The following is a 15,040-nucleotide window of genomic DNA, read 5'->3' as shown; positions in this document are numbered from 1 at the left end:
AGCCCGCTCATGCCATGCCCTTCATGGGACTATGTCAAGAAAAGCTTTCAATTCAGATTCAGAGTGTGGCACCAGCATGAGAGAATACGATTACTCATATGCACTTCTTTTAGTGGTATTGTAGCTGCAAATAAGATAGGCCTCAGGGTCTGGCATCGCCAAACATTCACTCAGTATCCATACATGGCAAGCCAAATTTCCTCGATTCATAGGTGTAGTCTCATTCGAGAACTATCCCTCGTATCTTGGCTAGCTAGCATTACAGTATACAAAGATAAATGCCCTTTTGCATTGCCATTTACTGATTACTGGAACACTGGATGGCAGCAGCGCTGGTAGCAACACCCTGTGGGGTTCTGCTGAACCATGTGTTAAAAAAAGCTTTTGTGTTGCCTGACTGTTCTCTCTGAAAGAAAACAGTAACTATATGTCAACTTCAATGCTGTTGCCAAAGCTTTATACCAGTGCCATGTTGCGTCCATCATAGCAATAATATTTTTGTGCAGTCTGTGCTGCCATGGCCACAAGTGGTGTTGGTATAACACTCCCACAGCTAGATTTAGTAAACATACACAAGTTATCCAAGAAAGTGAATGGAAGGATAGCCGTCACAGTAGCTCAATCGGTGGAGCATCATGAGAGTAATGCCGAGGATAGGGCTCCGGCTCCCGCCGACGGCAAGTTGTCTTTTCATCCATTTTCATTTCCATTTTCCATATTATTTCTTCATTTCAATTAAAGCCACAGTTAATTTTCTCAACGCATTCCCTGGCTTCATTGTCCATTGGCTTCATATGGTTGTGATGAACAAAATCCTGACCTTCAGCTCGTCTTTTTCTTGTTGAAGTCAGCATCACGAGATAATATCACCAGCATTTCTGCTTATGTCTACGTCTACAGTATTCAAATACTCCTTAAATGGCAACCCGTATAGAGACAAGCTATAAAACTCTCTAACATGTTTAAGCAGAAAAAGAAACAAATTATTGTGTAGGACACAACTCACCTTTCCTTTTCCTTTCTGACAGACCTGCTAAGCAACAAGAACGAATTTCCAACTCAACCCATGAAGCACAAATTTGTGACTAGTGAGGAAACCAGAAGACATAGTTGGAGAAGCGAAGGCTTTGGCACGCACCAGCTGAGTTGCAGGTGTTCTCGCTGCTAGTGACGATGACCTCAATCTGGATGGGCGAGTCCTTGATGCTAGTGCTCTCCAAGCCACTAGATGGCGTGGGCGATGGTGAACGACTTCGGTACTCTGACGTATGGGACATGCACGGTGATTCAACTGCACAGAAATGGTATTGGCATCGAAACACTCCCAGTAAAGCCCAACTGGCCGCACTCAACAAAAAATGAACTGCTAAGCATTCTGATTGTAAGCTAAAGCACTGACTGTCTCAGTAAATTGCAGAGACAGGTATCAGATATGAAAATTAACATACAATACATAGTATATCATAAGGCACACAACATTCATATGCCAAATGTAGTCAACATTAAGGAATGATACTGAATCACACAGCTAGCTTCTGCACTTGTGCATGGAGTGCGCATTACAGAGGGACCAACAATTAAGTTTAGTACATGCCACAGAGAAGGCGAAAGAGGTACATGACTTCCGCTCTCATGCGGTTTGCAATTCCTGAGGGTTAGTAATAATCATTAGTATGTTTAATGCAATTAGTACACAATGTAGACAATTAGAACATCAAAATTCCTGTCATATGCTTAAACAGAGCAATAAGCATGAACAGAAAAAAACAGAAACAGTAAAGTTAGATTTCTTGAAGTTCCACGTTTGAAATTCCAGACAGTGATAGGAAGAGATTTGAATTCCAAAGGAGATTTAAATAATGTGGGCTTTACTGCAGCCACTAATCTAAAATCAAAGTTAAGTTCAACATAAGCTGCTAAATTAAAATCGAAGGTTGACATTTCAGTTTGCATTGACGATAGAAAGACGAACATGCAATCTCTACAACAGTGACCATGACTGTGTGGCAAAGCATAAATGTGTGATTAGTCAAGCATGCACCACAAGGACAATCGGACAAAGGTGCGAAATTAGAAAAAGTGAAGCAAAAGAAATAAACTGTTTGAGAATGTGTTAAATAGCCATGCTGGTTAAGCAATATATATATTTGGGTTCAGCAAAAGTGCAGACACTATGAACACAATGAAAGGGAAGCAAATGATAGTTAACCATATTCTAAAAAAAGGGGGGGAGGGGGGTATTAGAAGGGACACTAAATAGAAACACTAAATTACGTTTGACTCGTAAGCAGTTCTTTCATAAGCTTGTTTCTATTTCTTTGGGCCAAACAATGTCGATAATGTAGTCGCATGTCACAAAGAGTTGACAAAAGTGACGAGTTTGAGTGCTTGCATATATGTAATTCTCCGTCTAGAATAACTTGACAAGCACTTGACTGACATCAAGCAAATGCAGTCCAAGTCAGTATCTCATGATTTCAATCATGAATCACCTTGGAATCTCAAGGTGACTTCAAGCACCTGTCTTTTGCTTGTGTGTTTCTTCTGGCTTACTGGGCCTCTGCTCACAGTTTCTCTTACTTACGTAGTTTCACTTACTTGGGGTTTCAAAAGTTTAATCTACCTATCTGTCTTAAGCTGATGATATTTCTCTTTAGTGCCCCTCTATATTGGAAGCAAAGTATCATTTCTGTTTGCACATCACACAGGAAAACTACATAGGTCAAGAAAAAGCGGGGATCTCTACGACTTGGGAAACACTACAGCGTTCCCAGCCATTGCTTAGTGTGTCAGCCGTGGCCCACTTTCCAATTACGTCCAGGCGAAAAAGTGAGATGAACTATACTTTTAAACTACACTAACGCTATGCTGTGACTGCACCAACCAGACCTGCCCTATACTTCTTGCTGTTAATCTCAACTACCCGAATTTGATCTATCCACAGTGCCATCTTGCCACCTCTTAAGGCTATGCCTATTGTTTTCCATTTCATTGCTCATTGCACATACTTTAGCTGTTAATTACAAGTTGCTCAAATATTCCCCCATTAAATGTTACCTCGAAACACTCCCCACCATAAAGCTCTATGCATACCAGATGGATTTTATTCAACCCAACATTGTCTGAGAAAGCACACAAATGTACGCACCCCAAGATTCAGTGAACAGTAAGCTACGCATCACTGTTACTCTAGCCATGCTGGTTTTTCATTCTCAACTTTAGTTCCAAACTCAGCCTTTGCTACTTTGTTCAACATCACAATCTAAGTTTCATTGAACGTTCCATATAATGCTGTGAATGCACAAATGCTGACTGTTCACACAGTCAGAAAAAATAGTTTACGGGACATGGCAGCCATGAGAGAACAGAACTTATTCGAAATCTGACACTGTAACGCACTTGAATCACGCCTTTCTGTTTCAAGGTTTGTGCCAAGGGTACCAAAGTAATTTTTGATGACCCCCCACTCTCGTTATGCAAACTTCTGCAGTTGAGCAGGCATTGACAGTCCCATTACGAACATGGCCTCTGGTGACACACTAGGCAATGTCGTGCTCGTTAAGACATCGACGATGTTGAACTTCCATCACCTCACCTCTTAGGGACAAGTAATCCACAGACTTGCTCCGGCCGAGTGGGCACAGCCGGCCATCCGACTGAATGTTTGTGTCGGAAGACACTAGTGGTCGGGGGAGAAAAAAAGAAAGAAAAAGAGCAGGGAGAGAGAGATAGAATAAAAGAAAAGAGAGAGCAAACAAAGAAGGACAGCTGTGAACAAAACACTAAAGAGCAAACTAAACAAACATGAAAAGAAAGGTACTGAAATGACATTGCGCCGAAGAACTCTTCAACACATCTGTTACACACAGATGACAACTCCTCAAGCAGAGACTGAGTGCAGAACGTTTGTGCCTAAATGACAAAACAGTGAGCAGAGCAGCCGCCAGTGCAATGCACAAAGCTATACTAGACTACGACAGATTATGATACTGTGCTATAAGTACGTATGTTCAAGTCAAAATACGCAGCAACACATGTGGAAATGTGAAAATTAAACAGTCCCTACCTGATGTAATGTCAAACCTGTCCTGAGCAGGAGCAGCATGTGCTCTTCTCATGCGCCGCAGTCGTTCAACTGAAACACAGTCAAGAAACAAAACATTATTACAAAGCGTGAATGTGAGATAGAGCACTGGTACACTGCCTACTTAGAGAAAAGAACGTTGACCAAATAGCTATTATGCTGCCCGCATCACATTGCCAATCCTAACAGCATTCAACACATGGCAATGAGTAACTGAATCAATTAGTTTTATGTCAGAAAATTTTCACACGCAGTGATCTAGTGAGGGCCAATGAAAATTAATTTAACCATCATCATCAGCAGCAGCAGCATCATCATCAGCCTGGTTACGCCCACTGCAGGGCAAAGGCCTCTCCCATACTTCTCCAACTACCCCGGTCATGTACTAATTGTGGCCATGCCGTCCCTGCAAACTTCTTAATCTCATCCACCCACCTAATTTTTTGTCGCCCCCTGCTACGCTTCCCTTCCTTTGGAATCCAGTCCGTAACCCTTAATGACCATCGGTTATCTTGCCTCCTCATTACATGTCCTGCCCATGCCCATTTCTTTTTCTTGATTTCAACTAAGATGTCATTAACTCGCATTTGTTCCCTCACCCAATCTGCTCTTTTCTTATCCCTTAACGTTACACCCATCATTCTTCTTTCCATAGCTCGTTGCGTCGTCCTCAATTTAAGTGGAACCTTTTTCATAAGCCCCCAGGTTTGTGCCCCGTAAGTGAGTACTGGTAAGACACAGCTATTATACACTTTTCTCGAGGGATAATGGCAACCTGCTGTTCATGATCTGAGAATGTCTGCCAAACGCACCCCAGCCCATTCTTATTCTTTAACCAAAGCCCAAAGAATTTTATCAGGACAATTTACTGGCTATGGATGTCACTAAATGAGTCACTAAAGTTCCAATAGGAACAAAAAGCTGTCATTAGGGCAACTAAAAACTTGCAAAGCTTAGTGACATTCTCGTTCAGTTACCGACACTGAGGAGAACCATGTGAAACAGAGCAGAGACTGACCTTTGTGCAGAAGAAGGTGGCCATCAGAGTAACATCGTACAACAGGTGGTGGCTTCTCTGAAGCCCTGTCACCATGGTGGCTTGGTAAGGAACTATCACCACTGTTGTATCGAGCTCGGTCAGAATTCCTGTCATCATCTACAAATACCAGGATAGCACGCACATTCTCATTACACAAGCAGTAAGCCAGAGAGACAGCTGTGAATCCACATGTTGCAAAGAGCAATCCTCAAATTCTCTGTAAACTTATGCATTTTTACAAGGGTACTGCATGGTTTCATCACTGAAAATAAGGATGCAATGGTCTCTGGAGAAAATATTCACCAAGAGAGATAACAAAGTAAAACCCTTTTCTTGAACAAAATAATATATACAGTGCGGTTTATTTTCAAATAATTTTTTTCTTAAATTTCACTGAGCACATTTTATTGAGCATTGAGCTTTTGTCTTGCACAGGTGAATTGCCTTAAGAGGCAGTGTTACTTGTGTGAGAATTTGTGAAGTTACTTGCATGTCCAGGTGAATAATTAAAAAGATCCACTACAATAACTGTTTACTTATTCACATTAGAGCACATGTTCTAATCACAAAATTGGAGCACAGCAGTATAGTGAATTTATGTCTTAGCAGATATCCTAAGACTACACTTTCAGGACATCCATCTCCAAAATCTGCTAACAAATGCACTTGCATTACAATTAAGATCACCCCACCTGCTTGTTAAAGATGCACGCTCTTGGTAAACTTTACTAATACACCAATGTATCTTGCAGTTTACTTTGAGGCTGGATATGTCAAAAGGGGTGCCAATCCAGTACTCTTACAGTTGATACTACGCAAACACAACTTCACTGCTGCTTGCCCTAGATTTCTCACTTGTGGCATGCGCTGTAAAGTGAGCACCGTACTTTCTGGTCTATAAGTCGTGCCTTTGTATAAGTCGCATCCCCCTCAAAACGGCAGTCTTCTGGGGGGGGGGAGGGGAACGTATTTAAGTTGCACCGGTGTATGAGACGCACCCGTTCATTCGGTAAGCAATTTAAGAACTTGTTGACGATCCCGTCGTGAAAAAGTGTAACAACAATACCTGCTTGCAGCGACTGCCGCTTTTGCACGAATCCCACGGTGGGACATTCGTGCAAGCGCCTTCAACGTCTAGACAATACTTTTCAGAACTATTTTATTCCGATAGCATGAACAATGCTATTGACAGCTTACATGACAGCGTTCGGTCAAAGCCATCGAAGTCGTCCTCCTATGAGTCACTTACAAACAGTGCTGCTACTTCAGGTTGGCGTTCTGCTGGCACATGGTTAGCGGCGTTATGGTTAGCGAGGCTGCGATAACACACGCGAAGTGTGCAGCAACAACGGAAATGAGTGCAGTGAAGTGTAGTCGTTGCGCATGGCTGAAGATGACACGCATTATTTGATGCCCGCTCGTTACAAAGGGCGTGGCCATAGCGTCTAATCTGATTTTGACTGTATATAAGTTGCGCCATTTTATAAGGCGCACAGACGAAAAATTCAGAAAAAGAAAGCGCAACTTATACACCAGAAAATACTGTAATGAAAAAGCTAATCAGTGAATATGTTTAAGTCACCATCCAGACATGGTGATTTATCACAAAAGATCTGCCTCTTCCAGTAATCCACCCGAACAGACAATTTTGCTATCTGTTACAGGTTATTAATTTCTTTATCTGCTAAAAAAAAAAAAAAAAAAAATCCAGGTGATATAGCTATGCCTTACACAGCTCTAAAACCAGAACAAAATGGTTACACTGGAAAGTGTACTGCACTACTACCCTAACTGATAAAAGTTTAGCAATGTTCCACCTTCGTACCATGAAGCAAAATTAGAGACAGAACAAGTCAAGATCAGCAAAATCAAGACAAATAACTTGGTCATGACATCAAGTTCAAAAGCTTCTGCAATTAAGAACACTGCAGTGGTTGTTACCGATTAAAATAATATTTCACTCTACGAAAGTTATGATATGAAAATTTATGCATGAGCACCAATTTGCCATAAAAAACTCTCTGTAGAAACTACTTTCAAACTAAGTTGCATGACAATTGCACGAATTATATAAATTTAGAGTTGCATAGCTGCATAGCTACGTAACTAGAATGGCCTGCCCAGAGAAAATGCAAGTCAATGCATTTCGTAAATTTGGTGCGTGCTCAAGAGTTAGCCATCGCAGCCTAAGCATCAGATGAGGATCAAAGGCTTGGCTAGAACCCAAGATAGTACAAGAGGTGACTAGTACAAGAGCTGAAAGTTATGAACTCTCATGTAATTAGGAGCCTTCAGTTATAAAAACTGTCAAAAAATTTCATACTTACTGGCGAGCCATGTGCTGAAACCTTTGTATCCAAAATGCCAAATGTCATTGTTTTGTGGCATTTCATAATTATTTGTTTCTATGTAACAACGAATACTTGCTACCACGCTGAAATCCAGTGCCCCTACTAGTACTGATAATTTGATAAGCAAATAAACGAAGAAATATGCTAACACATCACTCTAAAAAAAACATTTGTACCCACTGAGGCTTATCTTGCCCACAAACAATGATTATCATCTCTCTTGCATGCCTTTCCTTCCTTTAAGGATGCGTGCCTCGTACTTCCAGGACACGGACGGCATGCACATTATCTGCATAACATAGCATTTTCAATAGAAAAATAAGGAGCGCAAGGTTTCCAAGAAAGGAGAGCAAGCAAGACAGATGACTAATATTGTTTGGGAAAAAGATATGCCTCAAAGGGTGTCACTTCATTTTTTCTTTACGGTAATGTAAATCTCAACAACACCTTCTCACCTTCTATTCTGCTGATTTGTCTACCCATGCTCGCAGTGCGCAGTCGAGGCGACAGCGGCACGCCCGTTTCGCGGCCCCCATCCCGCGATTCTGCCAGGGTCGGTGAAGTGCGCAGCAATGGTATGGCCGTGCCTCCAGCTACAGAGCCATTTGCGCTGCTCATTGCCGACGTCGCTTCATTCGTGGTCCCACCGCCCATTGTCGCATCGTCCCCTTTGCCTACGTCGTTTCTCGTCCTTGCAGTGGTGCCGCCTCCCTGCGTGTTGCCCGCATTGTGCTTGAGTCCTCGCCGCCTCTTGTTCTGCTGCTCCCTCTGCAGCGGCAGGTCCGAGAGGTTCAGCCGGTACACGTGCTGTGCCAGAATCCTGGTGAGCGTCTCCATCGTTTTCTGTTCCAGATGGTGTCGGACAAAGAGGCGAGAAAAGAGCAGTAAAAAATGAATTACGCTACATCTGCTAGCGCTTTTAATGATTCAAATGAACTCTTACTTCTCCATAAGAGGGCAGTACTGAGAAAAAAATTTTCATTTTTTTGGACTTTGATAACCTGGTAGCATTAAAACATCATGAAGCCCAATACCTGAAATTTTCTGAAGAAATACAGTCAAATATCAGTATATAGCGAAGTCACACCTGACAAGAAAATAAATTAGTTGTATGCAATATCTGTTATGAGCATATATTCATTACACGCCGACACTCGAAAGAAATTTTAGATTTACATGCCGTATTTGATTAGTTGACAGATCCACGTGCGATAGATTGAGTTTTGGCTGCGTTACAGTTCAAGCCTATTACACATGCGCTGTCTAGACCAATAGTGGCTATGTCTTGCCAATAGGAAGCACTTTTACCACATTGCCTGAGACAATAACGTTTTTTGCTTTAAAGGGACACTAAAAAGAAAAATGATTTGTTCTGTATCAGTGAGATACCCTCTTACAACATCAAAAATGTCACTGTTACCACGATAAGGCGCTTGGTAAGCCAGAAAAAGTGCAATAACAAAAGATGGGCGGTGACATCTCCTTGAAGTTCCCACCCCAGCTTGCTGAGACGTCATGGATTTTGACAGCGTCTTCTAGAGCCTAGGTAATTCTTTAGCAATAAAGATGAATTTCATTGTGTTTTAAAGGACCCAGCAATCAAACATGGTGAGTTTTGGAAACGTTTGCTGAGCCAACACAGCCTCAATACAAAAATATATTTTGAAATTCATGACGCCACAGTAACGTACCAGCGCGAGGGATTCAGAGCAAACTTCAAAAACTGAAAATGTGGCCTTCATTTTCTCTTCTAATAATCAACCTATTATATTTCGAAATTAACCACAAAACTTCTTCCAAATAAAAAATCCGTTTTTTATCCGTCTAAACTGATTTAGTGTTCTGCTGTAGTGTCCCTTTAAGATCAAGACTTATTCGCTGCTACGATTACAACTGCATATAGCAACAGCTACCATTTCTGACATGTTGTACATGTGCCCACATAATGAGGCGAATAGCCCAAAACCTGGATGAAAGATTAAGGGAACAGACAACATGAGTACCTAAGCCATTCATTTCCTTAATCTTTAGTCCTGCCTTTGCGCTGTTTGCCACACGAACAAGCCCGGCTAACAACCATATTGCTGCAAATGTGCACCACACAGATCTGCAAACCAGACCACAACATGAAGCGATCATGTCACTCTAGGGAAAGGGTGTGGTGTTGCACTCTATGACCAATTCACTGTATTACACATTTGCTTTTTGAAAGTTCCTAGAGGCATAAAAAGAGAATTAGCTAACTATCCAGTACTTAGGTATTTCATCTCTCCATGAAACATTTTAAAAAACTGTTTGTTGTTCCGCAACAGATAAGAAAAGAAAGAACGACTAACGACTAACATCAGAATGACATTACTGCTCTGGTATTATAGGCTGTCTTCGCAACTCCCAAGTACAATAGACTCCTGTTAATTCAACTCCACCAAATTAAATTTTTTCCTTAATTCTATCCCAATCAAAGGCACCAGCATTCATTCATGCATTTCTATGGGCCCAAACTTTTATTATTTTGACCGTAAAATTGGCCTTCGCCAGATAATTTGATCGTGACCAGTCAGCGTGAATGTTGCCCGACAACTATGGTGACCCAAATATAGTGACCACATTAGTGGCAGCAAGTGCCGTTGGAGCTTATTACGGGACATTGACACACATCCTTTCCTATTAAAGGCACCTATTTTAGGCTTGTCCGAGGAAGATTTTCAAGCGATAACAGTTCAAGCAATAATGCTAGCTCACAAGGTCTGATTACAGTATTTACCCGACATCCTAACGCACACTTTCTTTTTTTCCAAGAAAAATTGAGCTGGATATTTCTTGTGCAGTGCATTTGGATATGAAACTGAATGCACGTGGGCGGCGTTTGTATGCTTTACTGCATGACAGAGCTGTATTGCGGCGAAGTTGACGTTAAGAAACTAGCTGCCATTGTGACACGGCATTGTGAAACCACTGCCCATTTTCCTCACTAAAGAAATGGGTGTACATTAGATTTTCAGTCACTGACCGATAATTCAAACTCAATGGGAACCACCCAAACATCCGAATAATCGAAAGTCCGTAGTTTCGGACTCACTAATTAATAAGTGACTTTTCCCCACGAAGAAAGGGAGGTTAACCAAGGGGCCCGATTTTTATTAATCATATTATAAGAAGCCAACAAACAAACACACCAAGGACAAATAGGGGAAATTACTTGTACTTACTAATTGAATTAAAGTAATGATAAATTAATGGCAATGAAAGTGGATGAAAAAACAACTTGCCACAGGTGGGGAACGATCCCACGTCTTCACATTACACGTGCAATGCTCTTACGCGTGCGATGCATTATGCGTGAGAGCATCGCACGCATAACAGCATTGCACGTGTAATGCGAAGATGTGGGATCGTTATACTGCTTTGTAAGTAGCCCTTGGATAAGCTTACCGCCCATTCGTGGATCAACTCCTCCCACTGTGTTAGTGAAGACAATACCCCGAGAAAACCATCCCAGAGATCCAGAGAGATGGTGGCATGGAGGTTCGCTTTGATCCACGTGACAATCAGGGTCTGGAAAAGATGCAAGCATGCAATAAAGTTTACACATGAAGTATTTTACAAAGCTTGGTGTTTTTTTTTGTTTTTTTTTTCCATAATGCATACACTAAGTGGCCGAGGTGATGATGTAAAGGATACATTAGACAACATTAAGGACAGCGTTATTATTATTATTTTATTTACTACATACTGCAGATCATGTTACAGATCCAAGCAGATAAAATACAGAAATTGATAACATAGGTTCAAAGGCAGCAAGTAAAAGCAACTAAATAGAAACATATGCAGCATCACAATGCGTTGTCAGTTAGTGTGTCGGCGAATTCCACTCTCTAATGGTACGCAGGAAAAAGGAAAATTTGAATGTGTCGTGTGAGCAAAGTAAGGGGTTAGTGAATTGGGTTGATGGTGACACGTGCGGTGTGTAGTTCAAAACAATACATATAGAAACGATAATAAAGAAAGATACATAGTTAGAAATTATACAAATACCTACTGTACTTAATGAGATGCCAAGACCAATGTTTTTATTGAGGATGCGAAGTGAACTATGTAAGGCTTCATACGTTTTGGAAAAGTGCTGACATATAAGCACATCTATGTCAATTAACTAGTCTCTTGTGTGTCTTAGAAAAGAGTTGTGGCTACAGCAGTTAGACAACAAGTCAACTTCTGGCTTTGACAAGTCTGCAAACTGGCCTTGAATTTTTTTCTTATAAACAAGAATTATAATAACTTCTCTTTTCAGTGCAATTCAGAATAAAGCATAAAGTTCACCTTTAGGTTGAAACCTACAGGAAAAAAACATGCTCCTGTCATATTCGTGCAAGTAATGGCAACCATTCAGAGCACTAGGCACAAATACTTTATGGTGCAAACAATTCACACTGATTTGGAGAGCCTTGTTCACTCCTACAGTCAAACCTTGCTATAACAAAGTAACATCAAATACGAAAGTACCTTCCTTATGTCTGATATTTGTTATAAGCACATATTCATTACTTGCTGATATCAACGAGGAACATCATAAATTTACCTGGTTATGTCCAATTATTTGTTACATTCCTGTTTGTTATATCAAGTTTTGATTGTACCCGCCGTGGTTGCTCAGTGGCTATGGTGTTAGGCTGCTCACCACGAGGTCGCGGGATCGAATCCCGGCCATGGCAGCCGCATTTCGATGGGGACGAAATGGGGAAACACCCGTGTACTTAGATTTAGGTGCACGTTAAAGAACCCCAGGTGGTCAAAATTTCCAGAGTCCTTTACTACGGCGTGCCTCATAATCAGAAAGTGGTTTTTGCATGTGAAACCCCATAATTTAATTTAATTTTTAAGGTTTAATTACATAAGCAGGCAGCTCACCTGGAAGAGCGCAGGGGCCAGCCTGCCTCCCAAGACATCTTCCTTGCGTGCCGGCGGAGTCGTCTTGAGCACAAGTGAGGTGACGCGCAGAAGGACCACCAACAGCTGCTCCCTGACAATACGAGGCAAAGACAGACAGAGCGACGAGAAGAACACCTTTAGCCCAACATGCAAGCTTTTGCGTTCATTGCTATGCAGAATTGCGCTATATTGAAGTCTCACCACATTTCCATTACTTTGTTATGCTTTTAACACATTCAAGGCTGCCATATGTAACACAGACAAGAAGAAAGTAAAGAAGAAAAAACAGGTTGGCATCTGTCCCCAGAGAGGGCACAATGCTTTCCAGGGGAAGAAAAATGAATGACTTCTAATAGAAAGAGCAGACACAAGGAAACAACAGGCCATAAGGATGAAATAAGGATCTGTCCAAGAATTGGTACTGAAAGTGAAAAACCTCGCTACAAACTACACCTAAGCCAATAAAAAAAAAATTCGTAAGAAAGAAACTTTGAAAACACAATTGTGCACTATACATAACAGCGAAGTTGCACCATGCTCTCTCAAAGACATACGAGTGCCATTGCAGTTCAGTTGTTAACCCTTTGAGGGTCAATGACGTAAATATACGGCGCCGCGAAAAAGTCCAAAATGGTCGATGCCATATAGTCTGTACATTTAAAATGCGCGCCAATTTCCTAACTTTTTCTTTTCTGGTATGCGCTGCCACTATGTGGGAATACAGGGAATTTTTTTCTCGCGCTTCCCTTTCTCGGTTTTCGTTGCACGGTTTGTTTTAGAGCTAGTTTGCTCCGACACGTCTATATACTACCGCTCGCGCATTGGCGCACGTGCGAGCGGGCGGCGGTTTGGGTTTTGTTCTGCGGGCAGTTTTAGCTACTTGCACTCCCAAAACTGATGGCTATCTTGTTACTAATCGCTCAAAGGGCGACCGCTTGTTTCTCGCTCGTTTAGTGCTCACAGGGGTTGCGCATAGGAAGGATGCCACCGTGCATGCGTTTCCTTTTGTTTTCTTTTTTTGGAGACTCGCAAAAACTAACTGCCTCTGGTTGGCGATAAGATGAAGATTAGCGGAAGTTTGTCACACATTTTGCTGTTTTGACGTCCACACAACCACAGTTTTCTTGAGTGCGCTCACCTACGTAGTTCAATTACGCTATAGACGTAAATATTAGTGTAAGAGCAGGAACATTTGACACTTGCGAAATATTCTTGTATGCACATTTTCTAAGCCTTATGTGTATAACAATGCATCAAATTTTTAATTCTTATAAGTTTATTTCCTTTTTTTATTATTGTTATTCATGAACAAACAGTACATATATACCAGCGCAATATATTTTTTTCTCACTTTACCGTCACCCTAGAAAAATTATGGTAAATTTTTTTTCGAAATAGGTCCCTCAGAGAAATTGGAATCTGCAATAAAAAAAATCGACCCTCAAAGGGTTAAAACTTCACATTAAAAGCATGGAAGCTCAGTTACCACCTGTAAAACCTCCTTTGTTTTTTTAATTCATCAAAATTCTTAAAAGCTTTCCTTTATGCTGATTCATCCTTCAGAACAGTAAAGAATAACTTCTTGTCACAATTTGTTTTTTCACAACTGGAGTAAAACATGCAAAATAAAAGTATTTTCAACTACTTACCACGTTGCCTTCTCCATGTGCCTTTTCATAACCATGTATCGATATATGTTCATGACTCGCTTGCACAGTTCAACCTGATTGAAGAGCATCGAGTAGAACATTCAGACAACTTTTCATTTACTGCCCACATTTTGAAACAGAATTAGCTATACTAAGCTACCTAGCAACTTCTGTCAGTACGTGGACATGACAGAACCTTGGAAAAGCCTTTCAATGCGAAATGCAGTGGTCCCAATGAGAAGAAATTTGGAGGTTAACTTCTGATTTCAGACAGAAAGTACAACCCCATGCAAACACGTAGGGGAAATTTGTCTTGCCAGTGAACTGATGCCTACAAGATCTCATCAGTAAATCAGAGTCAAGTATTTAAATAAAATATTTAAATAAATCAGTAACGCTAATGACTATTTGTTTCAGCTTATACGAGACTCAATGGCACATAAGTGCTTATTGGTCTGATCAAAGAACCACAACCAGTGAAGTGTGCATAAGCAGCAAGGAAAACGTATTGAAACAATGTGCAAAGAGGGCTCTTGCAATGTATGTTGTGTGACTGATTTACACAAGTCATTCGGCCTTCTTCATCGCACTGCTTGAAAACACAAATGGCTACACAATGCAGCAGTGGCTACCAACAACAAATGCCAACCTGTTCATCGAGAAATGTCTTCTCGTCAGGCCCAACTTCGAGAAGGAAAACATTTGCAGCATTGGTGATGAACACTTGGTACATGTTCTGAACTCCAGCAAAGACACTCTCCTTCTTTGCAGCAGTTGTTCCACTTGCACTCAGGCTCATCTGAGAAAGAGGTGCATAGAGTAACACCAGATTGAATGTTTTTTCGCTTTTCACTTTTAGTGTCTTATGTGAACACAATTAATTGGATGCACAGCAAAGTTAGTTTCATGGTAAAGCTAAGAAAAAGATGCAACAATGTCCAGATAGGCTTGATTAAGCGATGTGGAAGATATTTGGTTAAGGTATATG

At 41.1% G+C, this 15,040-nt stretch overlaps 1 protein-coding gene across 2 annotated transcripts in view; it reads right to left on the bottom strand.

Annotated features, from left to right (window-relative positions):
• Positions 1-15,040, bottom strand: part of LOC126533120 (ral GTPase-activating protein subunit alpha-2) — an 80,514-nt gene that overhangs the window by 44,387 nt on the left and 21,087 nt on the right. The window contains exons 12-21 of one of the 2 annotated variants that reach the window (XM_055071849.2): positions 14,702-14,851; positions 14,053-14,126; positions 12,383-12,494; positions 10,907-11,029; positions 7,930-8,317; positions 5,103-5,240; positions 4,067-4,135; positions 3,596-3,679; positions 1,139-1,291; positions 1,007-1,033 (exon numbers count right to left, since the gene is read on the bottom strand). In XM_055071849.2, coding sequence (XP_054927824.1) covers positions 1,007-1,033; positions 1,139-1,291; positions 3,596-3,679; positions 4,067-4,135; positions 5,103-5,240; positions 7,930-8,317; positions 10,907-11,029; positions 12,383-12,494; positions 14,053-14,126; positions 14,702-14,851 — 1,318 coding nt within the window. The remainder of the gene's footprint in view (positions 1-1,006; positions 1,034-1,138; positions 1,292-3,595; positions 3,680-4,066; positions 4,136-5,102; positions 5,241-7,929; positions 8,318-10,906; positions 11,030-12,382; positions 12,495-14,052; positions 14,127-14,701; positions 14,852-15,040) is intronic. The other variant, XM_050180391.3, reaches the window with a different exon arrangement.

This window comes from Dermacentor andersoni, chromosome 7, assembly GCF_023375885.2.
Source record: "Dermacentor andersoni chromosome 7, qqDerAnde1_hic_scaffold, whole genome shotgun sequence".
Taxonomy (NCBI): domain Eukaryota; kingdom Metazoa; phylum Arthropoda; class Arachnida; order Ixodida; family Ixodidae; genus Dermacentor; species Dermacentor andersoni.
The sequence above is the reverse complement of the archived record's forward strand: the minus strand, read 5'-3'. Positions and strand labels throughout refer to the sequence as shown.